Genomic DNA, 20408 nt, shown 5'->3' with positions numbered 1-20408 from the left:
AAAAGCTCCGGTAAGTTACAGTCTTGTGAATTTTCTGATTTTAGTTTGCAAAGGAGTTGATTCCCCATTTCCAGTTTCATGTGCTGTTTGGTTTATGTGTAAAATATTTTACAGTTTTTCAAAAACCCAGAAGTGTTCTGAATCCCCCCCCCCCCAAAAAAAAAATACTCATATGAGCGCATTTGGAAACGTATGTATATATTTTCAGGGACAATATTAGTGCTCATTTGTTTGTGTCGTTTGTAGAAACTTAATGGTTCACTTTAAAAGTCTACGTCATCACCGCAGAGCTCCGCCCCTCCGATGTGAAAGGGAAGTTGACGCTGGTAGCAGGCAGCAGGCCACAGAGCCGAGACCGACGCTGACAGCTGTCTGCGGGCAAAACACAACAATTAGTCCAGTTTATACTGAAGTGAGAGTGTCCGGATGGTGTGGAAGTAGAAGAAACACCAACATGGCGCACCTAGGGCAGCCCCGGTCCATGACGCCGACACTGCGAGCGTCACTTTGTCTTCTCGGTCTTGTTTTCTCCCTTGGCGACGGCAGGCAGCACCGGACACGAAGCGTTTTGAAGGAGGAAGCGGTAGAAACTTATACCAAGTACTACAATTATGTGGAATTAACCGGGCGTTTACTGTCTTTAGCTCATAGTTACCCTCACATAGCGAACCTGTCGAGCATAGGTCAGTCTGTGGAGGGCAGGGAGCTCTGGGTGATGCGGATCACCAAGGACCCCAGCGTGGATACACCAGGGACACCCAAATTCAAGTACGTGGGGAACATGCATGGTGATGAAACCGTGTCCCGGCAGGTGTTGGTGTATCTTGTGGAATACCTGCTGACTAAATACGGGGAGGATCCGCGTATAAGTGAGCTGGTGAACACCACGGATATTTATATCATGCCCAGCATGAACCCCGACGGCTTTGAGAAGTCCAAAGAGGGGGACTGCAGTGGCGACAACGGGGGTCGAAACAATGCTAAGAACATGGACCTGAATAGAAGCTTTCCTGACCAGTATGATGGGACAACTGTGGATTCACGTGACATCCCAGAAGTCATGGCAGTAATGAGATGGATCCAGGAGAAAAAGTGAGTGGCTGAAGCTTCCTCTGACTCTCTGCCACATACTCCAGCTGTCTGGGGTCTTGTTGCCCGGAGCACAGAGGCACAATGGCTCCTGCAAACATGTGGTCGGTGGGTAGCTCACAGGGGAGGTTATATTGCAACAAACATTCCTGTCAATGAGCAGCTCCCCTCTACTTCCTCCTTTAAAGACCCCAGGCAGGAGCAGGCTTGACTCTTAATCTCAGCAGCAATTATTGTTCTGGTTCCACTGATAGAGTAAATTTACTTTGGAGCTGCTGAAACATAAGTCAATACGATTTTATACAAACATGACAAACTACTGAGATTTTGCTGACATAAAACAATTTTAAGACATCACCTTGCCTCTTGGATATAGTGACAGACATTTTTTATTGATATTTCCTAACACGGACCAAAATATAAATGGGAAAAATTATTCTGCAGACTGCTGATAATGAGAGTAGTCATTGTATACAGCCCTGTTTTGAGTGACTCAATTATGGTAGCAGATGTGAGTCACAAAGTTCAGCCAACACAGCAGACCTGTGACGTTAACATGATATGGTGTGTTAGTCCGAAGAAAGCTTCATTGTATTCATTTGTTAAAATTTATTTATTAGGGATCGATGGCAGTATACTTAGAAAATTGGAAATTTGCAAATTGTATGCTGCTTTTTTCCAATGCTTTTGTATTTAAAGTAAAAGTAGACCTCAAGCCTGCGTGCTGGCAAACGTTCATGCAGCTAAAGTGACATACCAGCTGCAGGGCTTCTCAACAGAAAGGGGATTTGCCTCTATCGAGTTGCATTGGACCCTTGTTTTTTTCATTGTATTAAGTCATCACAACTGATATTAATCGTGTAATATATCCCAAGAAACACTCATGTCTTTTTTCCTCATGTTACACTATAACATAGAAACAAAATTCCTTGTTAGTCAGCTTTTGACAGGATATTTGCATGCCTCATCAGCTTGTTTTTCAAGTTATACTTATACAAAAATGTATTTTGCCTTTCTTTCAAGCACTCCCTGCTAATGTACTTAGCTCACAAAGATGTTTTTTTTCTTCTTTAGCATTTATTTGTCACTTCAGAATGCAGAAAGAGCCAACCACACATATTTAGGTTGAATCTAATAGAGATTATCTCAACCAACTACAAACAACAGTAAAATGCCGAAAAACACAAGTTTACAAAGTCTAGAGTGCATCGTCCACAATTTCACATCTTTGTTTATTGCTGTCCAGAATGAGTGTGGACGAGCTCGACCTGCTGGAACATTCAGCTGATCAGAGTTTCTTGTGCTTGTTAACGGTGGAACCAAATTGGAACAATTGTAGCAAGTTAGTGTTTGTGAATTGCTTGTCATACAGCCGGGTACAGAGGCCATGGATTAAACTGATAATGTACTTGAGAGTTTATACACAGACGTTTTTGGACAGTTTTGTTTGTTGCTGGTAGCCATGGGGTGCTGTTAGCTTTAATTAGTTAGCTAAATATGCATGGCTGGCTTTTTCTGCTGTCTGAAATGATGGAGAATAATGCAGGGGTGGGGGCATCTTTCTGGGTGAAAGAAACCATTTTGAAATGCAAGTGTGGCTTTACTGTAATGCTTAGTCACAGAGGTCTGGTGGCTGTTCCTCTTGATCACTTCCTAAAGCCATTTTGATCTAAGAAATGAGAAATTCACAGTCTTGCTCTGGGACTGACTGATACGCTAAAGCCCATGAAATATGTCTATCATCCAAAATGGTTTTAGAATACAATGGGCTCTTTGCTTCACAGCCGGTTCAGAGCGGATGAGCAATTACTGCCGTCTGTAACCCGTTCACTGGCTTTACTTTAAGGCTGTTGTTAAAATGTGCCTTTGTCTGCAGGTTTGTTCTGTCGGGGAACCTGCATGGTGGCACTGTGGTTGCCAGTTACCCATTTGATGATTCAGCCTCCCATGAGCGGCAGGGCCTGTACAGCCAGTCAGAAGATGATGGCCTGTTTCGCTACTTGGCCCTGGTATATTCCCACAACCACCCTTTGATGAAGACTGGCCAACCAAACTGTCCCGAAGCCATGGATGAAACATTTAAAGATGGAATTACCAATGGGGCACAGTGGTATGATGTGCCAGGTAAGAAAACCCCAAACCTACGGTGATGAATATTATTATTTCACATGCTGCGGTAGAGGATCACACACTCATTTTCTCCTGGATGGTACAAACCCAGAGGCAATTGCCACTGTTGTACACAAACTACTCATGCATTTTTCACTCATTTAAAAGGTCGATTGATCCTGTTTCCATTGTGAGGAATCAAGGCGTTCCCTGCTTTTTGTTTTTTTTTTCTGGTGTGTCATATTCACGGACAAGAACAAGGTCATCAAACATGATATGTGGAGTCGATATGTGTTGTCGAAATAGCACAGTAGATTAATCTATCTTTTTGTAGTCTTTGCTAGCTGCAGTGAAAGCAGCATGGCGGATATAGATGTGTAGCTGTGGTCACTATTTTTTTCTTATATTTACTTTTATATACTTTTATACTTTTCGATCCACTTTTTTTCTGGTGTGGGAAAAACGCAAGCTGTTCTCATGGAAGTGGAAAGCTGCTATAGTGGATGTCTTTAAATTAAGGCCCATGGTAATATCGCCAGTCCAGTCATTGTTCTCTTATTGACCTCAAGTTTGCATTATTTGTGGACAGTAGTTAAGTGAAATTCCTGTTTAAATAATAGTTGGACTGTGATGTAAAATTTTCATGCCAGCAATTATTGGGGCCACCAGTATCATGGTAAAGGGTCAGACACATCACTAAATAATGATATATCTTTACAAATATTGTATTGGATTAAATCCAAACAGAACTTTATGTTGCTGTCTTGCAAGAACAACCAAACATAAGCAGGAAGGTGGTTTAAAGTTTGAGCCAGGTGTTCGTAAGTGTCTTAAAATTCTGACTCTCTTTCTGTTTGATTTTCTGCATGTTCTGATTCGTTTCAGGGTGTGAATTGTTGTAAAAAAAATCCTGCACACTGCTGCTAACTTGTACTGACATGACCATGAATTAGCAGCAAGTCCTCCTGTTTGTCTCAAAGGCGAATTTTTTTTGTTTTCGAGAATAAGACTGATTCAATGGATTAAATGGGTGTTGGTGTTTTTACCATCAAGATGTGTCACCACTGTGTAAACTCTAGACTGGCACATCTCCTGTATCCAAACTAAAACCTGTTTGAAGAGACTCAGTGGCCAAATATTTTGATATCATCAAGTATGTGTTGTACAAGCTACTGACATGATTAGGTTTCCTTTTTGCCACAAGTCACCATTGAAAACGTGATTGGAGTGTCTTCAGTGTAACTGAAGGAAACGACACAAACCCGTTTTAACACTCCTGCCCGGAGCAGAGGCTGACTACGTGTCCAAATAGTCTGTAGATGTGCATCTCTTGGTTTTAGTGTGTAGATGTAATTAGTAAAGGTTCTACAGGAGAAGCTTATACCGTGGTCTTCTGAGGGCTCCTTCCAGGCACATTTACCTGTTCAGGCTCAGAAGAGGCCTGTCTCTGCAGAGGGGAGAGCAGAGAAACTTGATCTGCATGGTCCTCCGTTTGTGTTGTAGGTAGTGACGCGAGCATGGCTGAAGTTACCACACTACTACTCACTTATACCCCATTCACACTGAAACACGTTTGTCAAAGCGGGTTTTTGTGCCTGTGTTTGCGCGGCATTAGGGCGCATTCAAGCTCCCAGCAGACACGGGTCTGAGCTCCCGCTGTGACTGCTGCATGCCTGTGTTTTTCTCTCTCGTACGTCATCGTGCCGACAACGTCATCTTTACACATAAAAGTACACCGTGTCTCAAAATGCCGTGATGTTCCTATAAATCACCATGTCCCAAAAATCTGCCGCTGGATCTCCTCTTCACCGCAGCTGGCGAGCAGCTCGCGGACTTCACGATCTTACCAGTGCGCGATAAAAAGATGTGAAGATTTTAATACAAGTTGCTCAGCAGCCCAGCTCAGTTTTTTTAATTTATCTTCCCAGAGCCTCCACAATGACAGCCTGACAGGTGGCACAGTGACAAAGTCGGAATGCAACAGGAAAGTTGCAAGAAACCTGAGACAACAGGTTTAATAAGTCAACCCTTTTGCTATATTCTGAGGCAGTGTTAAAGAACAGTATAATGAAGAGCGGATGATAATCATGTGTTTTACTGTCGCTTTAACCTTGAATGTGTTTACATCTCAGAGTAAAGTGGAGTAAATTATGTCAAATACCTTGAGCACACACTCTTGAACAAAACCTGGTGTTTATCTTGTGCTGTTTCTTCGTGAAAACGGGTGGCAGGGTTTGAGCTTCAATAGAAGCCACTCAGTAAAACTCAAAATAGATTGTGTGTTGGCATCTATGCATGAAGATGAACTGCAAGATAGTCATTGTCTGTCATGCCTCAGAGGGTAAAATGTCAGGTTAAATGACCAGCTAAAACTGGTCTAATGACAAATGATTGAAATGGTCAGGACAAAGTGACATAAGCAGCAGCCCAGGCGAGGTGCCAGGAGTCCAGGGCAGCAGGGGATTTTATTTGTCAGGCAGAGTTTGAAATGATGGCTGTGCTGGTGTTATCACTACTCGTAATCTTTCCACAGTCTAACATCAGAAGGTGTACTCTACTCTAGCCTAACTGTACTTTAGTTCATGTGGCTCTCAGTAACAGTTTATGACACTAGAGCATTCATTTGCTGGTGGACAGAGATCCTTGGTTTTTGCTTGCATGATGTCTATCATATTAAAACTGCTGCCTATTTTCCATCCAAGGTTGATTCTAAAACATTCAATAACATCATGTTCTTTGGTTATTTGTTTCAAGCTTTAGGTTTAGTCAATTTTAGTACACAGTGTATTGAAAGGTACCATATTTGAAGTTAAGATAAGCAACAGAACAAAGTCCAGATTATAATTTTACTGTACTAAATGCTGTTCTTTTGTAATGATGTTGAGTGCTCTTTCATGCCCCTTAACATCTAATGAGCCTTTTTCAATTGCAGTGTACTCTTAAACCTCACTCCATATCATTAGCCTTTTTGTGTCTTTGCACACAGACCATGTAGCAGCTGCTCTGACTTTCCTCTATTGTCTGGCCAGTGGTTTCCTGCTAAGTTCAGGGTGTGTCCCTGGATCCGGTAGATAGACAGGATATTTAAAGTTTGGGCCGCCGTACTCTTGTCTGCGTGTTTGCGAAAGTCATTCAACATAAGGGAAATATTTACTCTGCTTCGAAGACAATGGCCCTTTATTCAGTTTAAACCACTTAGCTCATGAGCAAGCCCAACGTCTTGAAACATCAGAGACATTTTGGTTAATGTCTTTTGTGGCAACCAGGTTTGAGTTTCTGCACATGGTGCTGCAGCTGAATGAAGTTCTCACATTATTTGCATCATTAGCACACATGACTTTGTAGAGTCTCTGCTGTCTTCGTTGACAGCAGAGAAGGAAATACCTCAAGTGATTCACTACCACACATCTACACCACCTATAATCAAAATAAACTCTAGAGGGCATGTTTGTGAGTCCTGATGATGGATTAGTTTGAGGTATACATTGGCCTTGTCCTGGAATACTTATCCTTCTTGATTAATGCACAATTGACAACTAAAAACACATCTTTAAACCTGTCAAATGAGCTTTCTAGGGTTTATTGTGTGTTGTCATTGGACTTTCCAGTGTACAGCTGCAGCCTGACCCTGGATAACTTGTGTTTGTTGTGCATATTTTGGTATGCATGCTCCCAGAGGGCCAAGGGTATGTCCCACATCACAGTCCTCAGTGTTTCTGCTCACTTATAAGAGACTCACTGAGATATTCGGCACTGAATTTCCTTCAGTTCCTAATGTCAGTAATGTGGGGAAGATAGAGCTGCATATTTGATTCAACTGTAATGGAAATTGTGATATTGCCAAGTGCAATTTGCAAAACACAAGCACGCTGCTGTTGTAACCGTATTCTCCAGGCATAAGGAGCAAAAATCACATTGTGTCCAACCTGTCCAGCTGGCAGGTTATAGGCTGGCTGCTTTGCTTAATTTATTTGTCAGTGTTTTTGTTTTTGAGCCCCCCACCCCACCGCCTCACTGCTGCTAAGTGAAAAATGGTGCCATTTTTGAGGGTTTGCTGTGGCCTCCCAGCATGGTGTCATAGCAACTCCACACTCAGGGAGCATGTCTGCGGTTGTTCCAGTGGGATAGCCAATCTTGTGCCTGTGTGCCCTCCTGTGTGTCTCTCTTCTGTTTGCCTCACTGGAAGACTTGCTTGGCAACAGATATCATCGCTTGTTATCATTGATTTGTGTTAATTAAAGAAATGAGGACAGGCTAAAACCTTTGAGAGAAGTGTATGATTGGTGTATGATTTACTGTTTTACATGAGTTGTGCACGTATGTTTAATAAACATCATTCTCTTTAATATGAATTACTTTTTGACAGAGACACCTTCAGTAATTATGTCTGGCTTGTCTTCCAGGAGGGATGCAGGACTATAACTACCTCTATGGAAACTGTCTGGAAATCACCATGGAGTTGAGCTGCTGCAAATATCCGTTTGCTACTGAGCTCCAGAAGGAATGGGATCTGAACAGGGAGTCTTTACTGGCCTACATGGAGAAGGTAGAACCCAGATCACCCAGAATTAGCAATGGCACAACAGCATTATAATTGTCACAATATTGAGCTTTCTAAAACACTTCTAAAAGACATAATACAACCATCAAAAAGCACATTGTACTCATAAACACCATCTCAAAGTCCTATGATTGTTATAGCTCTACCCCAAGGTCAGTGAGATGTTCTGGATTTTTACAATATTGTTGTTGTCTAGGTCCATATAGGTGTCCATGGCTTTGTGAAAGAGACCGTCAGTGGTGCTGCCCTCGCTAATGTCAGTATTTTGGTGGCGGGCATCCATCACAACCTGTCTACTGGACAGTATGGAGACTACCACCGTCTCCTTCTCCCTGGAACATACAACATCACAGCTGTGTCCTCAGGGTGAGTGAAACCCATGAACCTCCCTCCCGGCAGTTTCAAGTACAGGGTTTGCATAGCATCACACCATCCATTCAAGGACATAGTGAATAACTGGAGGCTGATAGTAGTAAGCAAGCTAACATATTTTTCCGATAGCCGATGAAAAACTGTTAAAATGGTTGAAATGTGCTAATGTCTTTTAGCTTCCTGATTTGTACCAGAGCACAATGAACAAAACAACAATTGAATTTCTGCACTTTTAAGGTTATCAAATCAAACTGCTTTATCTTCATGTGTCAGGAAGTTGCTTCAATATAATATTCTGTGACATCATCATGGTCCTCCTCTAAGTGACAGAGCAACTCTCTGTTCGTGAAGTGCGGAAACGTTGAGGAGGGGTTTCCTGGTAAAGAGTTTCGATAGAAACCACACTGCTGCATCTGTCATTGCAGCTCATTCTTATTTGTAGACTTAGTGTTGTACATTTGGTGTTTTTAAAGTGAATCTAACACCCACAAATGTTTTATTTTTACGCAGGTACACATCAGTGACAGTCAACAATGTCCAGGTGACAGATGGCAAAGCCTCGGAAGTTAATTTTACTTTGGTGCCTGTGGTAAATGAGCATGCTGGCAGCATCATTACTCCCTCATCCTCCATACCTCCAAACATTTCCACCTCCATCGGCAACACCTCCGACTCCACCAAGTCTCTGGTGGAACCTCCAGAAGGACATGTGGACATCCCCCCTTCATCTACACCTGAGCAGAAGCCCATTCAGCCTGAGGAATTCCGCCACCACAACTATGCCGACATGGAGCTCTTCTTACGCAAATTCAGCAGCGAGTACCCATCTATTACTTATCTTTACTCAATCGGCCGCTCAGTAGAAGACCGGGAGCTTTATGTGATGGTCATCTCAGACAATCCCAGAGTTCATGAGCATGGTATGTTCCAAAATGCTGTTGACCAGATCTTTAATTTTATCTGCATTTTTTTGTTAATGTGCCAATGGTTTCCTCCTACTCTCTGTGTCCATACCAGGTGAGCCAGAGTTCAAGTACGTGGGCAACATGCACGGTAATGAAGTGGTGGGCCGGGAGTTGCTGCTCAATCTCATTGAGTACCTGTGCCGTAACTATGGCACTGACAACGAGGTCACGCATTTGGTCAACAACACTCGTATTCACATCATGCCTTCGATGAACCCTGATGGCTATGAAGTGGCAAGTGAAGGTAAGAGAAAAGGACACACACATACGTCATCATGCAAAGTATGTAAAGGTCAAAAGCTGAAAATTAAAATATAATTTGACACACCTGCCAAGTAAATCTTTAACAGTGTGCTACAAATGCCATGTCAAAATAACAGGTTCATTTAAGCCATCGACATGTGACACAAGGAGAGAAATGTCTTGGCAGACTCTGAGCAAATTGTTGATTGAAAAAAGAGCAGGATGACTCGCTAGAATGGTTGGTTTCAGATATCAGGAAGACACTGTGTGGGATAATCATCCTGACCTAGAAAGGGAACACAGCCAACTACTCTATCACCTGAGTCACTCCCATCTGTCTCGGTCCCAAACTATATCTGCTCCATCTCAACCAACAATTCACAGTCATGGGAGTTTGTGTGTTCCATGTTAAAATGCATTACAGGAACGTCGATCAGCTAGTAACTGGCTCTATTTGCAAGATTTTTTAAAAAATTTTTTTATAAAAGTTAGCCATTTCGATTAATCAATAATTATCAATATCAGCTGAAATGAATGTGTCCCATCTACAATTTCTGTATGTAGATGAAATCTTCTCTGATTACAAAGAAAAAAGCAATGCTCTATTTTTACATACAGTGTAAAGGTGAAAGAGGCAACACCTAAGTGAATGTTGTGCACAGATGTTCATAGTGCTATCCTCTGCCAAACCAATTTGTGGTTGAACAGAGCACTTCCTGTCTCGAACACTGTGTCTTAGCTACAGTCACCGCTGGTGAACACGGAGTACAGAAGAGCTGAAGCAGAGAACACTGAATGTCTGTTCCAGTGAAACACAGATACATGTATTTGACTCATTACTAACGCGTGTTTCCTCTTAGGTGATGTCAAGGGCTACAAAGGGCGAAACAACAGCCACAATTTTGACCTGAATCGCAACTTCCCTGACCAGTTTACCACCATCAAAGAGCCCAGACAGCCAGAGACCATAGCTGTGATGAACTGGTTGAAGAGCATCCCTTTCGTCCTTTCTGCCAACCTCCATGGAGGTTTGACTTTTTCTTCCAAAGATTTGAGTTGCACTGCCACCTTTTAGCTTTCTGCGAGCGATTTGAAATGTTACATTTTGTGAATGTTTTGTGTCAAGAAAAACAGTGCAAATTGAGATTTGAAGTTCTACACTTGGGTAAGGCAGATGTGTTATGGTTTGTTTTGTCTTTTCTTTAGGTTCCTTGGTGGTGAACTACCCCTTTGATGATGACAGAGACAGGATAACACACTACAGCCAGTCTCCTGATGATAAGGTTTTTCAGCAGTTGTCCAAAAGCTACTCAGAGGTGACTGGACTGCTTCTATTGGAGCTGTTTGATCCTGGGATAGAGTTTTCGGGACTGCTGATAGATTAGCCTTTCGTGGAATCTGTGAGTCTCATTTTTGATTTCTTGTGTGTGTTCTCGTGATTTTGGGTGCAGGCGAATCCTCTTATGCACAGCGGACACCCTTGTGTGGACCTGTATCCAACAGCATATTTTCAGGATGGTATCACCAATGGCGCCAACTGGTACAATGTTGCAGGTATGCCAAAAACTTTTGCTCTCCTCTGTGGCTGGCCACGTTTGTTTTTCCAAATAGGCATCTAATGCACTAATGCAGAGGTATTAGATTATCCCAACAATCTGGAGCACTTCTGTGTAGAAAAGAAGTTCTTTTTACTTGTGTTTGGCCAATTGAGACTCCTTTTAATATACTTAAACACTTTCTTTGAAGAATCATATTTGTTTTTGTACATCTTTAAGTAATTACTTCACAACACTTAACACTTATCACTAGGATAAAGTGTACAGCTGACACAGTGATAAGATGTTAATTACCTTGCTGATAGGTGTTTGGAGGCTAAAGACCTCAGCCCGCCATGTTAAGGGGATCTGCACCAATATTTAATGGGTTCTTCTTTGGCCTATGCTGCACTCCTTAGACCAAGTTTGGTGAAAACTGTTTGCATAACTTTTACATAATCCTACTGACAGACAAACAAAAACAAACAGCTTTGATTGCATTACCACATTGTCAGAAGTAATAATGGAATGTTTGCAAGTGTTTAAGTCCATGTATCAGAGACAGCAGTGCATGTTGATTCCTGCGCTTTTTCCAGGTGGCATGCAAGACTGGAACTACTTAAACACCAACTGTTTTGAGGTGACTATAGAGTTGGGTTGTGTAAAGTACCCCCCGGCCAAAGACCTGCCAAAGTACTGGGAACAGAATCGACGACCGTTGCTCCAATTTGTCCATCAGGTAATAAACATGAATCTTAACACTGTCCTGAAATTTCACTCCTTTCTTTCACTTTGTTTTTAGTGCTCAGCTTTTATGTGTTTGTGTCTATAGGTCCACAGTGGAGTAAAGGGCACAGTCTCTGACATCAGGGATGGTACGGGGATTCCCAATGCCACCATCAAAGTGGATGGCATAGATCACAACATCACCACAGCCCTCACTGGAGACTACTGGAGACTGCTGGTGCCTGGAACTTATTACATCACTGCCTTCGCCCACGGGTAAAATGTGATTGTCAGGAGAAATCAGTAGAGTCTAACAGAGAATTTAACATGAGAAATAATTCCCCAATAGTTTCTGACAAAGTTTATTGACATAAACTTGATGTATCATCCTCTACTTTCCAGATATAAACCTGTGATGACCTATGCCACAGTGTCGAGGCATGGAGTAGAGTTGGTGGACTTCAGGCTGACCCGTGTACACTCAGACCCTAATAGTCAGTCTCTCTCTGGACCCCAACCTAAGCTAGACCCATCTGAGGAGGAGTTTCACAGCTTAATCAAGAACCTCTCTCTGGGCCAGGGTCTGGACCAGTTGGTCAAGAGCACATCCACAGAGAATAGCTTTCGCTTTAGACGCTACAAAGACCTGTCTGCGTTCCTGAGAGGCCTTAATCTCAACTTTCCCAAGATAACAGCCTTACACAGGTAGGAACGCTTGTTCTGTCTTGTTTCTTGCTGCTTTTTTATTGAAATATTCTTATAACATCACCATTATATGTTGTTTTTTTGTGTAGTCTGGGCCAAAGTGTGGAGATAAGAACCATTTGGGCTTTGGAAATCTCCAACAATCCAGGAGAGGCTGAACCCTCTGAGCCCAAGATCCGCTTTGTAGCAGGGATCCATGGAAATGCCCCGGTGGGTACAGAGCTGCTGCTGGAGTTTGCTGCCTTCCTGTGCATCAACTATGGAAAGAACCCAGCCATTACTAGGGTGAGTTGCTGTGTGCTTCAGGGAACGTTGAGCTTGTCATCCTTGACTGTTGTGTCATATTGTACATATCTACTCATACCTTTCTTGTAAAGCCTAAAATGTAATTGTCATGTCAAATCAGATACTGATACAGTTAGACCTTTCTTTAAATTTTAAGATCATAGTCTATCTATTGAAGATGATTTTGTCATGATGCAAAACAAATTTTCATCCTCTTTTTCCTTCCCTAGCTTATCAATGAGACACAGATTGTCATCGTTCCTTCCATCAACCCAGATGGACGAGAGCAAGCAACAGAGAAGCAGTGCACCTCCACTCAGGGACTGACCAATGTTCATGGCAAAGACTTGGACACAGATTTCTTTGGTTGGTATTACAGGTTTGATGATAATGTGCAATAAATTTGAGAAGCACAGAGATTTGGGAGGGGTCGCCTTTGATTTAATCTTTTTTAATTTTTCCCTCAGGCAATGCATCACAGCGTGTGGTGGAGCCCCAACCAGAAACCAGGGCCATGATGGACTTGATTCTGGATAAGAGCTACACGCTCTCTGTGACCCTCGATGGAGGCTCTTTAGTAGCCACCTACCCTTATGACAAGCCCGTCCAGTCTGGTAACAACTCCACAAGTTATTCATTGTTATACTTCTTCTCATTTTTTCCAAGACCATAAGGAATCTGCTGATTAGATTATATAACTGAAAGTACAGTGTCATCTAAGAGCAATCAGAATGTAACATGCCCGTCCTGGGAAAGCATTTTGACACTTTGTGACAATAATCAAGGCACCTGGAGAATAGATTACCTGTGATTGATTGACACCTAAACACCACTGACAAACTTGCACATTTCAAAGTTAATTGGCTGTTTTACTGAAATGAAATATACTTGAACTGGTTGTAATGAAAATGCTTTGAGCTCATCCAATGAATTACATGCAATATATCCACCTTTTCTATTGATGAGATTAGTTTCTAATAATAGGAATATTTGTTCTTTTGTTATATGTACTGTCACTCAAAAGTATAAATGCAGCACTTTTGTTTATACACCATCTTTAATGAGTTCAAGAAAAGGATTTAAGACTTCTATGCAGAGAAAAATTTCCTTCTTGAAATATTTGTTGACAAATATGTTAATCTATAATAGTGAGCACTCTCTCTTCACCAAACCCTAAGTTATGGAAGTACAAGTCAGAAAGAGTTTGGAAAAATATACCCGCTGAACCCTGTTAGCTGCTTAATGCCACTTAAGTCATGCTAATCTTGGCTGCCTGTTTTTTATTTAATTATTCATTTCTTTTTCCAGTGGAGAATGAGGGCACTCTCAAGTACTTGGCAACTGTTTATGCCAAAAACCATCCCAAGATGCACCTCGGGGATACTGGATGTTCAAATAATGGGCAGAGTATGTAATTCAAATCAGAACTTGCTAATTAGGATTGTCATCATTAACAAGATATTGTATGTTTTTCTGACCTTCATGGTTTGTTTTTTTGTCATTCAGTAGGCAACATCCCAGATGGAGTTATGAGGGCAGCTGAGAGGCAAAGTCACATGGGGAGCATGAAAGTAAGTGTCTCCACCCCAGTTTCTGGGCTGCTCTCCATCCTGATAGAATTAGGGTTTTGTGATTCAAATAATTTTCTTTAATCGAGATTCTATCTGAAAAGAAATGAGGACATCATGTTAGTTTGAAGTGTCAGTTTTGAAAGTGTATGAAACAGAACTGTCTAGTCAAATGTAAAAAAAAAAAAAAGATAAAACAGAGCTAAAAATAGTCTTGTGTCTTGCAGGACTTCAGTATGGACTTTGGCCACTGTCCAGAAATCACAGTGTATACTGGCTGTTGTCTGTTTCCCCCGGCTGAGCAGCTCGCCACTCTCTGGGCAGAGAACAAGAAGCCTCTTCTAAGCATGTTGGTGGAGGTACGCCGTTGTACACGTTTACCAAGGAGGGCTTCTGTTTCAACTTCAAAACAGCTGTATTTGTACATCTGTATGTCATTTTCCTTCCCTCCAGGTCCATAAAGGGGTGCGAGGTGTGGTGAGAGATAAGAGTGGGAAACCTATTGTTGGTGCCATCATTGTATTGAATGGGGGAGTGAGGGTCTTCACGGCAGAGGGTGGTTTCTTCCATGCACTACTGGCTCCTGGCAACCACAACATTGAAGCTGTGGCAGATGGATACCAGCAGCAACGGCAAGAGGTACCTGGCTACATGCATACGATTTCTGAGGGCTAGAACTTAATCAGCTTGCAGGAGATTTCTCTTAGTGGATGAAAATAGGATTATTTCAAGTAGCCAGGGAAAGGCTTTTTTTCTCTTTGGAATGGGATGCTGGTCTATAATATGTAACTTGTATCTGCAGCTGTTCATGGATTAGATTGATAGAGCTTGCTTATGCTTCCCAAAGTTATTAGTTTTTATCTTTCTCAAGTTATAATAAAGACTTCTTTTAACCAAAAATTTAATTGGCCTATATGTAGTTTAGATATAACTTAAAACACAAGGGCTTTTGCATTCGATTTGGAACTTTATTCAAAGTTCATTTGACATGTAAAATTCAGTAAGTAGTGACGTTCATTAGATGGGGATGACGGGGTTCAAACAAGGGTCTTATAATGTCTGTGTTCATTTTGAGGAACATGTTAATTTTATCGTTAACTTGTTAAAGAGCAGAAATCAGCCCTGGCCAGGAACATTCACGAATACACGTTATTTCAGTAGCGGACAAGCAAGATACACTCAAGTTCAAACTGCAGCGTGCATCAATTTTGACGTCATACATCTTCCATACTTTAAAGTTTGTTGAATAGTCGATTAGAGTTTCAACTTTTCAAAAAAAAAAAAAGTTTTTCAGTAAAAATCAAAATCTGATCACATTTTATGGCAAAGGGAAACAAAAATGTCTTCACAGAGTTAAGATACATGATTATGAAGTAGAATCATGGGAAGTCTGTTACCATAGCTCCCCTTTACAGTCTATGTCTATGAAGGGTGTAGGACGGAGCACACAAAATCTCTCCACCACCTCCACCTTTCCCGTTGACTGCTCTGAAATCTGCAGCGTTGGGTAGGCCAGCTCCTTGAATAGATGTTCTTTAATCGTACGTCCCAGCTGCAGACTGTAGTTTATGAGCTTTCCATCAGGACTGAAGAGCAGAGGGTCCACCTCTGAGTGATATGTTCGTTGGTACTCCGGTACAGTGAAGCCATGGATCATCAGAGGTCCTGGCTGACTGGTTGGTACATTGCTCGTGTTATTGTCCTTAGATGTAAGTGAGGCATCACTGCGGGGCAGGTGGAGGTCCGGAAGAATCGCCGCGTTCCTTATATACCTGCTGTCCAGCGGCATCTGCTGGGAGTCTGCTTCACTCTGTTCACACCCCATGTCCAGATTATTACCCTGCACCAACATATAAGTCCTCTCCTTTGTCATCTCCCCATATTTCTTTGGACACTTAACACACCGCCTCAGGCCGTAGGAACGCATCTCGTACCGTATCTGGAAATGAACACACACACAAATGCACTGGAATCTCAAAGCAGTGAAAAAAATATGACCTTCAAATTTTTTTCCCTGGTTTGAGATTCCTGTACATTTGTGTGCCTCACCTTCAGAAAACAACCCACAAACAACCCTGATAATTACTGAAGGTCAAGAGGTGCACTTACTCTTGAAACAAACACTGATGTGTGTTCAGACATCACCGTATCACAGCCGAAACCATGGTGTTAGAAATCCTGATCTCTCTTCGAAGTACACTTGCATACTGAGAGTAATTGAAGGAGAAACACTTAACACTGTACAAAAAAAGAAAAAGTTACCAATATCGAATAAAGATTGACAAGTTTAAATCCTTGTAATTCACCTCTCAAAAGAAAGCTTAACAATTTTCAATATTTATGAGCAGCTGTTCAAATCCTATTTTAGACACAGGAGACAACCTGCAGCAGATTATACTGGGCAATCACACCTGCAAATGAGGGCTGCTGATGAGGTAATTAACAAGCCTACTTCTGCTGCAGACAGCTTCTGCTGGCAGACACGTTCAGGATGGATGAGACCAGATGGTAGATTGATGTTTGTCCAAGTTGGTAAAAACAAAACAAAAAAAAGTAAAGTTGGTAGCATCTTCATTATTTCTCATACCAGCACAGCTTTTGTGATGTTACATTCATTGTGACAGTTTAGAATTCATAGGTCACCACACCTTTTTAAATAAGTGTAAGAATCTCACATGATAGGTGCCACCGCAGTCTTCGCTTCTGGACTTCATCACCTTCTGTATCCCTCCAGTTTGCTCCAGAGTATGGAAAAAAGGCGTTTCTCTCTCTGCCCCCTCGGTCTGGAACAGGCCACAGCAGGAAATGAAGCGTTCCAGCTGGATTCCCTAATGGGATTTTAAACTTCTCTTAGAGGGCACTTCTGTGGAAACTTGCATTTTGTGCTTTAACCTGCTTTAACTTTGTGCTGCTTGTGTGATGTTTGCAACTTCTTGATGTGATGTTATATTTGTTCTGGACAGGTCCATCTTGAGAATGAGACACTGTTGAATAAATAAAGGCTTTTTTATTTTTAAAGCAACACAAAATTCCTCTTACTTTTGGAGACTGTTAATGAAATTAATCATATTGGACAGGAAGACTGAGAAGTGTTGTTGCTGTGTCTCAGGTGGTGGTGTCTTCCAATGAAGCTGCTAGCTTTATCATCATCGAGTTTGACATGGACAACAGCATCTTTGGGCTGCCCAGGGAATTTGTGGTGGCAAGTGCAGGTAAGAGGTCTTATGAAATTACCTTTTTGGTTTAAAGTGTTCTGGTAGATGTGCATTATTTGGATTGCAATGTTAATATTCTGTCATTTCTGTAAAAAAAACAAACCTGTGACGGTGGCGTGATCCATCACCCTTATGTGCTACTCGTAAAAATAAGGATTTTCTTCAACTGTTTTTTTTCTGTGCACCTTGGTAGTTGTGCCAGAAAACCTTAATTTCTTTTACGTGTTTTATTACAGACATGCTCACTTGTGTATTGCTCTTCCCCTCTTCAGCAGCTTCAATGACAGCATTGGTGGTGACAGCGTGTATCATCTGGTGCGTGTGTGCCGCCAAGTCTAATCGTCAAAAAGATGGCTTCCACCGTTTAAGACAGCACCGAGACGATTATGACGACGAGATCCGGCTCACTTCTATGGGCTCTAAGAAGTCTCTGCTCGCCCACGAGTTTCAGGATGAGAGTGAAAGTGATGAGGAGACACTGTATGCCAACAAAATCTGAGCACTGTTGGCTCAGAATTTGATTTTGAGTTCCCCTTTATATTGAAGTGCTGGCCAACAAGAAATGGGTTGGACTCTTGGCAGCTCATCGTCCTCTTTATGACTGATGTCCAAGACTGAGACAGACACTTTGTTCAGTTAAACCAATGAGTTCTGAGCTCTCACTTTTGGGCATTTAGTTATTGATGCTACTAAATTGATTATTTATCAGCTAACAAACCCTGCTGCTGTCTCTACCTGACTGGTCCAGGAGAGGGGGACAAAGAGAGGTTCTGTCCATTATGGTCCCATCCGTCCTTTTTGTTGCAGGTTTGGATTCTTCCCTCTCTATTCCTGTGCCATGAGTTCCCTGTTAGACCACTGCCAGTCCTGCCTGATGAAGGGGCAAAGCCAGAGTGAATAAACTCTGGTGCAGTGGATCAAAGTGCTTAATAGCACACAATCCTCTACCCTTCCCTCCCTGCTTTGAGCTAGGTAATGAGAAATAGTCTTTTTATTTCTGTCAAAACAGCATCCCCACATCCACGTTTCCGAGCCTTTGGGAGACTGAATCCAACACGGTGCCTTGGCTTCTGTAAAGTTACAGTCCGTTTGGGCTGTAGCGGCAGACAGAAAACAGCAACATAGTGAAATAGTTGGTTCTTGTAGGAATATTTGATCCATCTTATACTCAGGTGGTGGGAAAAGAGAGATTACAATTGAAGACTCCTGACTTAGTATGTTGCACTCTTTTTCTGCACAGATGATTCAGTAGTTTTGTACTTTTCCAAAATGGGAGCAAGCTTCTCAAAAGCTTTGAAGCATCCATGAGAATCTGTTACCAAGCTGGAAGGAAGCCTTTTGTGCAGTGTGTGCTGCTGTAGGTGTAGAGGTCACGTGCAAGGATCTTCCCATATCATCGGCCAAGGACAACCTATGAATCTCTAAATATTTAATAATCACAAAGAGAATGTATGTTTTTCTTTTTTGTTTTAAATATGGTTTTGTTGTATGATAATTCCAACTGTCTGTAAATGGAACGTTACTGCTGGCTTTCCTGCATGTCACTGATTCTGCTCTGGTTTAATCAAGGGTGTCACCATGTTGAATATCTCACTATCAAGAGGAGAGTATGTCAGTGTTGACTCACCTACATTTCCTGAAAAAAGTCACACTAGATCTGTCCGTCTGTTAGTCAGAGCCATTTGTATCCCCTTCCCCAAAGTTTAAAGTTCAAGTGCAAAGAAAATTATCAAACCTTGCTCCATTAGATGAATAACTGCAATTAGTTTCAGCCCATAAAGACTGTATTTTGTCATACAGGATTTATAAATATGTTAAGTTCATGAATATCATTGTGATCATTGGAGGTTTATTATGCACTGTTAATGTACTGTAGTCCTTCAGGGAGTTTTCAGGGACTCAGAAAATAAATTCTGACAGATTGCAGGACAAATCAAAGGACAAGGTGGAAACATTAAACTGACCATTTTAGTATAGGATTTTACTATGAATTAGATGTTAAACTGCCCCCCCCCCTCAAAAAATATTTCTTGTCACAAAAGTTGTTTTAAACATCTCCTAATTGAGTAATAATAATCATAATTCTTAAATTGGCAACGCTGCATTTTTCATCACCTCCTCACCCTCTGGTTACTCCTGAACTTGCCTTGATTTTCCAGAATCTTTGAGAGAAATTTTCTCATTTTTCATGAATGCAGCTGTCACCAGTAAGGTGAAATCAGATGTTTGTGTAGAGAGGCAGATTTGTATATTTTTTTCCCTTTCTTAAACTGTGTTTGAATGCTTGTGTGATTTTTGAAAGTTTGGCGTGTGTCAGGCTCACGCTGCCTTGGTTTGAAGATTTTCTACGAACTGGAGTCGGCTGTAAATAATGTTGGTCAACTGTGAACTGAAGAATAAGTGCAGTTCATGGTAATTGTGAATCTACACAATGCCTCTGTGTAATGATGACATGCAAACCTGAACAAAACCTGGTGACACACGATGAAATAAAACATGTCACAATGGTCGTTGTGCTTTTGTAGGTAAGCAGGACAGGATCCACCCAGCAGAACAGATTGTACTGACTAGAACACCATGTACTCAAAATTCCCTTCAGGGAACTAATAAAAAGTATGTCACATGCATTGGAAATAATCTTGTCAAAGTCACTATGAATCAACCGGATGAAGAGAATTGTAGTTTTTGTAATGTAGTTGTAATGTGAACACTGCTCATCGGATTTCTTTCTCCAAACTTCTTCCACATGCACAGTTTATTTCACAACCTCAGTTACCGGCTGAGCTGATGTAGTTTGTCATGGGATGAATGCTACATATTTTGTCACATTGATGCTCTTCTTGACCCATCAAGACTCAAGGGTGCAACAGCTAATTTATTTGCATATTGCAAACACGCATATATTAGTCACTCAGAAATTATAACTGAAGAAATGAGTGCTGGCAGGCTCTCAAGAGACTGAGCCACAGTCATAAATTCTCCTTAAGGGAAAGCTCAGCAAAGAACACACAATATATCAGGTTCTCATTGTCAGG

At 41.6% G+C, this 20408-nt stretch overlaps 2 protein-coding genes across 6 annotated transcripts; one reads left to right on the top strand and one right to left on the bottom strand.

The window, feature by feature from the left end:
- The first annotated feature begins 306 nt into the window (after positions 1-306).
- On the top strand, positions 307-20016 carry cpda (carboxypeptidase D, a). Of its 2 annotated transcripts, none has more exons than XM_086215794.1 (21): positions 307-1092; positions 2966-3213; positions 7602-7744; positions 7956-8125; positions 8642-9051; positions 9149-9340; positions 10200-10367; positions 10546-10655; positions 10791-10893; positions 11471-11613; positions 11707-11876; positions 12003-12305; positions 12395-12590; positions 12821-12956; positions 13058-13204; positions 13899-13997; positions 14097-14161; positions 14386-14517; positions 14612-14797; positions 17268-17370; positions 17649-20016. In XM_086215794.1, the coding sequence occupies exons 1-21, from the start codon at positions 455-457 to the stop codon at positions 17870-17872; spliced, it is 4086 nt and encodes a 1361-aa protein (XP_086071920.1). In that variant the 5' UTR covers positions 307-454; the 3' UTR covers positions 17873-20016. The 2 variants fall into 2 exon arrangements, with proteins under 2 accessions (XP_086071920.1, XP_086071919.1); XM_086215793.1 differs by having other exon boundaries at positions 17646-20016.
- LOC147254209 (uncharacterized) lies at positions 15107-16986 on the bottom strand. Of its 4 annotated transcripts, none has more exons than XM_086215799.1 (3): positions 16834-16986; positions 16268-16365; positions 15107-16186 (listed from the first exon to the last, which is right to left on the bottom strand). In XM_086215799.1, the coding sequence occupies exon 3, from the start codon at positions 16083-16085 to the stop codon at positions 15552-15554; it is 534 nt and encodes a 177-aa protein (XP_086071925.1). In that variant the 5' UTR covers positions 16086-16186; positions 16268-16365; positions 16834-16986; the 3' UTR covers positions 15107-15551. The 4 variants fall into 4 exon arrangements, with proteins under 4 accessions (XP_086071925.1, XP_086071923.1, XP_086071922.1 ...); XM_086215797.1 differs by having other exon boundaries at positions 15107-16097; XM_086215796.1 differs by lacking the exon at positions 16834-16986 and adding an exon at positions 16465-16595 and having other exon boundaries at positions 15107-16097.
- Positions 20017-20408: the final 392 nt, after the last annotated feature.

This window comes from Aulostomus chinensis, chromosome 10 (genome assembly GCF_037954235.1).
Source record: "Aulostomus chinensis isolate RoL2024-O1b breed Wild chromosome 10, RoL_Achi_v1.0, whole genome shotgun sequence".
Taxonomy (NCBI): domain Eukaryota; kingdom Metazoa; phylum Chordata; class Actinopteri; order Syngnathiformes; family Aulostomidae; genus Aulostomus; species Aulostomus chinensis.
This window is presented reverse-complemented; position numbering and strand designations above follow the sequence as displayed.

What these genes read in the sequence shown, in the direction of transcription:
- cpda (XM_086215793.1), top strand. Translation starts at nt 455, where the DNA reads ATGGCGCACCTAGGGCAGCCCCGGTCCATGACGCCGACACTGCGAGCG. An exon ending in AAGATAACAGCCTTACACAG is followed by an intron (nt 12,306 to 12,394) that starts GTAGGAACGCTT and finishes TTTTTTGTGTAG; the next exon opens with TCTGGGCCAAAGTGTGGAGA. An exon ending in TTCTAAGCATGTTGGTGGAG is followed by an intron (nt 14,518 to 14,611) that starts GTACGCCGTTGT and finishes CCTTCCCTCCAG; the next exon opens with GTCCATAAAGGGGTGCGAGG.
- LOC147254209 (XM_086215797.1), bottom strand. Translation starts at nt 16,300, where the DNA reads ATGTCTGAACACACATCAGTGTTTGTTTCAAGA. An exon ending in CATCAGTGTTTGTTTCAAGA is followed by an intron (nt 16,098 to 16,267) that starts GTAAGTGCACCT and finishes GTTCATTTCCAG; the next exon opens with ATACGGTACGAGATGCGTTC.